Genomic DNA, 9,099 nt, shown 5'->3' on the forward strand with positions numbered 1-9,099 from the left:
ATCCTTGTTGCCCTGACAACAGGCCTAGAATCAGTTTAGACCAGTTTAGAAGAAAAATCTAAATCACGAACAGTACAGTCAAGTGAACTCAGTTATCCTCCACCGCCACACTGGGCTCAGGGTGTAATCTCAATTACTTGTCCAATAAGAGGTTCCTCTTCCGCACCCAGGCCTTCCACACACCCCCACCCACACTCAATGCCCCCACCCACCCACCCACCCATGTGACATTATCAGAAGACTGAGAATCTGCAGCTTGTGGATTCCAATGGGTTTATCTGCAAACACTCAGAAATCACACCCCATCATCCATCATAGGTTTCCACTGCACTCATATCACAAGGTGGGGCTCGTAGGTTTCCTGTTACTGGCTCAGAGCAACACACACACACACACACACACACACACACACACACCTTCCTGGTATTGTACGATCTGACTCCAGTCTATTACACTTGAACAAACATATGTATGTATACTCTTATTCCAAACAGCAGTTAATGCAAGTGAGAGCAAAATATCCAGCATTCTGATAATCATGTTCTCCAGACATAGTTAACCAGACTGATGCAAACATTAGATGTATTGAACTTAAAAGGGATATTTCAACATTTTGGCAAATTCGCCTATTGCCATAATCCCTATAGCGTTAGGAGGAGGTTCATTACCTTTAATTGTCAGTGCAAGCTGTTCTGAGATCGGCGTGACAGAGACGTGAGCTGCTCAGCTAATGTAACAGAGGCTCATGGTATTTCTGTTTCCCTCATCAAACTAAATTCACAATCCAACAACCCCAAAATGCTTTCGTGGACAAGTTGTGACTTGCACATTCGCCACACTTTGAAATAATAACGTGTGATTATGTAACATTATGACACAAGAAGCAAATACTCAGAACTACTTTCGTTTTTGAAGTTACTGCCCAGTAGCCGTGTCTGGAATGTAGTACCGGCTACGCATTTAGCTTGAAAACAACTCTGTCTCGTAAGGTTCCATTATTATCTCATAGCGTGGTGAATATGCAGGTCACAACTTGTCCACGAGAGCGTTTTGGCGTTGTTGGATTGTGTATTTGATGAGGGAAAGCCCGGAAATACCACGCGCTGTGCAGAGCTCACATCTCTGCCCCGCCGATCTAAAAACAGCTTGCACTGACAATTACAGTAAAGGTAATGAACCTCCTCTTAAGACTATAGGGATTATGGCAATAGGCGAATTTGCCAAAATGTTGAAATCTCCCTTTAAGCATTTGAAACCAGTTATGAATAAGATGGAAGAATGACTGACCATAGTTGGCTCTGGCCTGCGTTGTGTGGCTTTGTAAAACCAATTCAACACAACACAATATGTCTGAGAACACAACTCAGCCTGTGATGATGAACACTGACAGTGACATTTAAAAGGCAGAGCATCCTTCCCTCCCCCACCCCCTCCTTACAGTCAGGTCCTCCAAGGTAAGGTCATTAGACCTGAAGGAAATGACTGCCAATTTTTTGTGAAAACAAATTACTCAGAATTTAGTGGAAGTATTTTGTCTAATTTTCTCTAGTTATTACTAAATAAAATATTCCATTACACAAACTAATAAAAATGAACTGCATTTCTTGTGTCACATTTAGATAATATGGGTTTCTTACTTGGTGTCTTGACTTGGTGCAGGAGCATCACTCCTTTTTCTGACAGAGGCTTCTCAGGTTTCTGCTGTTATTAGTTTGTTTCTCCAGGACGCTGTATATGAAGTCTAGATCAGATAGAAGAGGATGAAGGGGAACAGGATATGAGGGTGTCATATCCTGGCAGGTGCAAAGCATAAGTCTTCATTACAGACAATGGAAGATGTACAGCAGCTCAGTAATGAGGCTGTGATAGAGATCTGTTTTTGCCCACACCTTCATTCTCTCCTCTGTGTGTGTGTGTGTGTGTGTGTGTGTGTGTCTGTCTTCGGTCCAGGCGTCGCTTTCTTACCAGCGTCCATCTCTTATCTTATTGGAACCAACATCTTCGGCACGTTGGCGCACAAGATGGGGAGGTAGGGAGGGAAATTATCCTTATCTACCTTCTCTCTCTTTCTCTCTCTCCCTCTGTGGACGTGGCGTCTGTTTCCGTTGCTTTAAATGAGTTTCCCCTGTTTGTGAGGCTGCCTTTATTAAAACCTTGATGATACTGAGCATCATCGTTTCTTCTGTGTGCATGTCTTCTTTTCTAATGCACATTTGGCTTCTTTGTTCTTTTGTTGTTGGGTGTCACCATTAATTTAAACTGTTATGCAACTACAATTAACCCCTTTACAGATTTCAGTTTATTCTCACCTCTGCTTTGTATAGAAATACCATTATGCCTCATGATACCTGCACATTCACTTGTGGATCAGCTTGTTTCAAAGTCTTTTGAGATTCCTCTCTGTGTCCTTAGTAATGATTAATGGGCCAAAACAGCAATTTTACCTATTGCAATTAAAACTTACTGACACCATTGAATGTAGGCTACTTTTGACTGGAGTTTAGTTTCAGTTTATTTCGGACCTGTTAAAAGAAATAAGAAATAATACAATAATGGACAGACATAATAAATAAATACTTTACAAAGACAACACGTGAAAAAATAATGATTGAAAATGAAAATAATTAGATTTTTTTTTTTCATATCCGAAAAGGAGTGGGGATAAGTAAAACTTATTTACTGTACTCCCACCCCCTATTCATAAATTTGTTATCAAGCTTCCTTGTCATTATAATCTATAAAATAAGTTAATTTACAAGTTTATTTAACTGGATTTATTCTAATATATTATCACTAATCTTTATCTCTCTAATATATAGGCATATACATACTGTATATAAAGTCATATACAAACACATATACAAAGACAAACTGAAGGTAACACCAACAGAGCAACAAATGAAACTAAGTGGGTAAATACCCAAATAAATAATAATAAACACCTTTCATTCCTGTACAATATTGAAAATCATTTATTTGTATTTCTTTTTAAACTGGATTATGTTTGGACGTTCTTTTAACCCCATATTCAAACTGTTCCATAGTAAAATATATGTTTTTCATGAAATGATGCCGACCATATTGTGTCTCCTGCAGATGGCTGTGTGCTCTGATTGGAATGGTGGTGGTTGGGATCAGTGTAATATGTGTAAGTATGAGGCGGAGGACTCCACCATGTGTGGATTTTAAAGGTTGGAGCCAGTGTTTGTGTTTTTTAAAGGCTGAACATCAGATTGTCCCTCTGGGCCGGTGGAGCAGGCAGTCTGTTCATTACTCTCCAATCTCATTGTGGCGTCCCAGTGATTCAGACTCTAACAGCAGCCGGCTCCTCTCCTCTCCTCTCCTGTGTCTGTGTCTGTGTGTTCCAGGTGCCGTTTGCCAGAGACATCTATGGTCTGATTCTTCCTAACTTTGGCGTCGGCTTTGCCATCGGTACGTCTGCAGCACGGAGCTCAGTTAACACCATGCTCCACAGGTGGTGTATAAGTTCCTATGTGTAACTCCTCTGTGTTCCAGGCATGGTGGACTCCTCCATGATGCCTATCATGGGTTACCTGGTGGACCTGCGGCACGTGTCTGTGTATGGAAGTGTGTACGCCATCGCGGATGTGGCTTTCTGCATGGGATTTGCTTTAGGTAAGCATGTGATCTGAACAATGACCGGGCCTGATCCCTGGGTTTTTTATTTGCCCCAATAACGTGTGTTATCACTGCAGGGGTCATAGTCACAGAAACAGAGAAAGGCCATGTTCTTGAGAGAGTGAGATAATATCTCACTGCCCAGGGATAACAAATGAGTAGTTTTCTCTGGACAACAGACATTATCTTGGGTAACACCGTGTTATCTCTGGGTAACTCTTTTATCTCCACATAACATGTAATTATCTGGTTGGCTCAGGATAATAAAAACATTTCCTTCCTTGGGATTACAAACAAGCTGTGTAATCTTTAAAATGATGGGATTTATTGAAGTATGGCTTTTTTTGGCTTCCGTATATAATTTATACTTACACAGAAAAAAATACACTGTATTCTGAGGAAGGGAATGTGGAGGTGAGGTCAGAAACCCAAAGGGGTCTTATGGAGTGACACCACCCTGGTTTTACCAATTACTATTATAAAGAAAACCATTTTTAAAAAAAAGATTATAATCAAATACAATTAAATACATGAAAAAAAGAAAAAGGGAAAAAGAGAGAGTGAAAGAAGAGAAAAACAAAAGAGCACAAAAATGTCAGGAAAAAACACAATCTAACAGTTGCATAACAAAAAGACATACAGTACTACTGTAGTACGACATAATACTGTAGTAATGTCATTGATAGTTTCTTCTTAAATGATGCTAAGGAGGTGGCTGTTTGATTGACAGCGAGGGTAATGTAGGTGTGTATTAAGTTTTATATGTGTGTAAAGATGGAATTAGTGTGAAAGTGGTGCTGAAAATTGTTTGGTAATTTGTGGCTTTGGTGAATTGCCTTGTAGATAAAAATGAAGATTTGTAAAAAATTTATGTCGAATATAGTTAAAATCTTTCTAATTTGGAAAAGAGTGGAGAGAATGGAGCCCTAGAATTTGACTTTGTAGCATATCTAACAGAGGGTCTTAGGAGTAAGTGAATCTTATGAAGGTTGGTGTTTGACTCACTCAGGTCAGGTTTGTTTAGTTTAGTTAAAATACAATGGAATGGGCAGGACAAGGCAATTTGATTTATTTCCTGCGCATGATCAGAGAGATTTCCTGTTAATGACCTTATTATATCCTGTTTTTACTTAAATATTACCCGACCTCCATATTAACACCAACAGTAATATCTAATGACATTATGCCATTCCTGTGTAGCCTGATATACTCTGATATATAATATACAGTAGATTAAATGATATAATCTCCCTGTTTGCCTGTTATGGCTACTAATGACTGTTAATAGTTTTGTTTATTAAGCTGTTAAATGAGAATATTAGTATCCTATTCAGCAGATTGTCAAATTGTAATTATTAGGTTATTAACTCTGTTGTTACGAACACATCATCTTGTTATTACTAAAGTGCAATGTGCAGCACACTAAAGCAGCGTGATGTGTCCTGTGGTGGTGCAGGTCCGTCTATAGGAGGATCTGTAGCCGAGAGCATCGGATTCCCATGGCTCATGACCATCATCGGAGTGGTGGATATTTTCTTTGCTCCACTTTGCATCTTTCTCAGGAATCCACCAGGACAAGAGGAGAAGATTGTAAGATTCAAAACACACTCAAAATAGTCAAACCAAAACACACACATACAGACCATATGATGCTCATCCCGCTCTGTTTTCTCTGGTGTTGCTCTGGCATGTGGTTCTGTCAACCTGAAACAGTGGATTACATCCACATGTGCAGTGAGATGTGGTGATCCCAACATGACCTGTGCACTGTACTAACAGGACCAACATCCTAATTTACTGTAAAACCAACCAGAAACTGACATCTTTTTATTTACAACCACATGGGTCGTTTTCACTCTCACACACAGCAATGTTTCCTGAAATACTGCACTACAGCGCCATGCATAATGGACCTGTGTTGTAATGGTTACCACAATAAACACAATAATTAGGCTACTCTCAGGTTTACATACTAAAACCACCTGGTCAGGTCTCACTGGAGGACAGTTCTTTCATTTAAATCTCAAGGTTTCATATGTCAAATATGGACTGACACTGATCTAGACCTCAACTCTGAGCCCCCAATATTTATATAAGAACAGGTATGAAAAGAAAGGGACGACCAGTCTTAAGGGCCTTTCACACCGAACGCAGTATGCGTGCGCCCACCGCGAGGTACAGCGCAGACAGACGCAGAGCAGGGCGGCAGCGCTCACACATATGGCGCGAGTTGCTGAGCAACCGAACAAACAAGACAGGATTTGCAAAGATATGTTCGCCAGGAGCTACATAACGATCGCTTCCAGGTTAACTTTAGCGTCAGGCTGAGCAGGGAGCAGTTTAACAGCCTGTTAGAGAGAGTTGGTCTGATCCTCAGGAGGATGACAACTCACTTCATGCATCCCGTCACTTTAACTGAACGTCTGGCCGTTTGTTTTCTCTCTGCAAGCGGCTGATTTTTTTTCAGACTCCACTACCCTACATCCTTTCCTATTGGACGCGCCGAGATGTCGTCACAGCGCGCTGCGCCCAGATTAAACATTTTTTAATTCGGGCGCAGCGTGGCGCAGCGTGGCGCAGCGTGGCGCAGCGTGCCGCCGCGGCATGCGCCCACCTTGCGTGCCGCTCAGCTCGGCGCAGAGCCGTTCGCCCGTGCGCCGCGGTAGCACGTACACAATGAATGGGTTTGCTGCCGCCTTCCGCCGCCTGCTGCGTTCGGTGTGAAAGGCCCTTTAAACTTTATAATCATCACTACCACACAAAACAGTAGTAACCACAAGTAAACAACAAACAATTCTGCAAAATTAAGAGGAATAATTCAACATATTGTTCACTACAGCTATTGTCAGACATGTACAGTAGTATGGTGATGGTATGGGTACAGCTGAACCACTGTTACACAACTTTATAACCAGTGTTTGTTCACTGTGAAATAAGTGACCAGACACTGGTGAAATGCTTTTTGTGCTCACCTGATTTAGTGACCCATGGAAAATCATGATGTCATTATTTCTTACCAAACACTAATATCATTCAATTTTAAAGCCAGTATGAAATAAATAGTCCAATTTATATGCTTACACTAGCCTAAAGATAGATAGATGGATGGATAGATGGATAGATAGATAGATAGATAGATAGATAGATAGATAGATAGATAGATAGATAGATAGATAGATAGATAGATAGATAGATAGATAGATAGATAGATAGATAGATAGATAGATAGATAGATAGATGGATAGATGGATGGATAGATGGATAGATGGATAGATGTGCTGTCCAAATCATGCAAATGTTACAAAATAAAAAGGCGTTTGGGTCAGATTACATAAAAGGGTATGCCACTCATTCTTGGAATATGATATAACCTTCTGTCCTCCTCAAATGGATGGGTAACATCTTTACAGAAATGGCTCATATGTTGGGCTATTTTTCTTTAATTATGGCAAAAAAGCTTTCACAAGGCAGGACTTCAAAAACTGTCCCAATCAGCCTTAACTCACCCTATCTACTGAAATGTGCATGTTAACCAGCAAGCCCAACCCGTCCCATGTTGCAGTACCACTTTGTGACACTAGCTGCTGTGAAGAAAAATACCTTCCCCCAGATCTTAAAGTTACACAACAGCTCTCAACTGGTACCAGGGAAACATAGAGATGACTGGAGTTCCTAGAAAGCATCTTTATCTCCAGCTCCTGATAGGAACCAGGTTCAAAAACAAAGTGAAAAGGTCTCAATCTCTGTGTGACTTTCCACCACTGAAGACAGCTCCTGGACCTTATATCACAACTTTACTCAAACTGACGACTTTACTGAAACACAAATGCGACTTTAGATCAGTTCACATATGACATTTTCATATTTTCTTTGTTGTTTTTGTAAAGCTTGTTATATGTTAGTCGAAGTTTTTATCTTATAAAAACGCTCAACAAGACATGACAGAAAATGTCCTCATCTTGAGAACAAAGGAGGATTATCAGGTTACCCTTATACTGAACAGAAAAGCCAGGACATGAAGTTGTCTTGGTTTTACTTAATGGCTCTTGACACGGTCGTGTGGCAGAATGAACACTCTCCAATGTTTGTCTTTTCAGGCCATTTTGATGGAATCCAACTGCTCAATGAAGACGATGTCCTACTCCACACAAGGGACACACTATCAGGGTGAAAACATGGAACCAGAATATGACGATTATGATTAACAGTCCACCAGCGATGCAGGTTTAAATCCTTCAGAGGATCTATTTTGTTGTACAAAAAAAATGGGAACACACAAAAAAAAGAAATAGCAATGAAACAACAGCCAAGATTTTTCCATGTGAATGTCCTTTATTCAGTCTTCACTGTTCAGTGTCTTCTTAGCAGTCATACTGGAGCAAACCAAAGTTGTTCTTGATCTGTGGTTGCAAGCGCATCGTGTGAGAGATATTTTTTTAGCCAACAGCCTTATTCAATAGAGATACGTGTCATAAAGCACTTTGAAAACAGTGGGAGGGTGCTGAGCTACAAGAGTTTGGTATGCATCGGTATTAGTGGGTTATTGTGTGGTTTGTCAAGAAAGTGTTGTTTGTGTAAAATCTATGGAGATGTGTTCTGGGTCACTTGAGTTGGGATGTCAGCACAGTTAAGATGAGGAATATATTAAACAAAAAGAAAATTAAAGATACAACATCAAAGTCCTGTCATACTCACCAGTCTGCTGCTCTGTTAACGTAGATGGATGTTGCCTTCAAACATGCACCTGTCACTCAAAGGGGCCACACCCTCGTTATACTTAAATTTAGCAATTAATAGACATGAACAGTTTTCATGAAGGATGAATTGAGCTTTAGAGATCAGACTGTAAACATGTTTGTTTCACAGTCCAGTCAGATACAGGTGGTTCAGGTGAACCTGAGCTGCTGCTCCATTCAACTTTCCTCTGGTCCGCTTCGGTTTATTTTTTAAAACTCAAAAATGTTTTAGTTGGTCTTGTAAAACGCGATCACTTTATTCCATTATGTCCCCTATCCCTAATGTGGTTCTTGGTTCTAGACCAGTAGAGCACTGATGCTACCCCGGTACCAGTTTTCCCAGATCTCTGTCTGTGGAAACTAGAGAAGCTGGTTCCTCTTGTCCGGTTTTAGTTTGCTCGTCTTGGTTCAGTATGTATTGAAAACGCAACAAAGTCCTTTTCCTTTTCCTTTTCATTTGGCGTAGTGGGGGAGGGGAACCTGGTTACTTCTCAATTTATGTTAAAGGGATAGTTCAACATTTTGGCAAATTGGCCCATTGCATAATCCCTATAGTCTTAGGAGTAGGTGGAGGTAGGAACTTGCGGCTCTGCTCCACCTTTCTAAAAACAGCTTGCACCGACAAGTGCAAGCTGTTTTTAGAACGGTGGAGCAGAGCCGCAAGCTGCTCAGAGCTACGCTACAGAGGCTAATGGAATTTCTTGGTTTCCCTCATCAAACTCAT

The 9,099-nt window shown here is 40.6% G+C and overlaps 1 protein-coding gene across 1 annotated transcript in view; it reads left to right on the top strand.

Moving 5' to 3' along the window:
* The window catches only part of slc18a2 (solute carrier family 18 member 2), a 33,182-nt gene extending 25,112 nt beyond the window's left edge, over positions 1–8,070 (top strand). The window contains exons 10-15 of the mRNA XM_085800862.1: positions 1,951–2,029; positions 3,097–3,148; positions 3,369–3,432; positions 3,517–3,636; positions 5,096–5,229; positions 7,737–8,070. Of these exons, the coding sequence (XP_085656988.1) occupies positions 1,951–2,029; positions 3,097–3,148; positions 3,369–3,432; positions 3,517–3,636; positions 5,096–5,229; positions 7,737–7,844 (557 nt within the window). The 3' untranslated portion in view covers positions 7,845–8,070. The remainder of the gene's footprint in view (positions 1–1,950; positions 2,030–3,096; positions 3,149–3,368; positions 3,433–3,516; positions 3,637–5,095; positions 5,230–7,736) is intronic.
* The last annotated feature ends 1,029 nt before the right edge of the window (positions 8,071–9,099 follow it).

This window comes from Trachurus japonicus, chromosome 15, assembly GCF_045865225.1.
Source record: "Trachurus japonicus isolate A0001 chromosome 15, Traja_1.0".
Taxonomy (NCBI): Eukaryota; Metazoa; Chordata; class Actinopteri; order Carangiformes; family Carangidae; genus Trachurus; species Trachurus japonicus.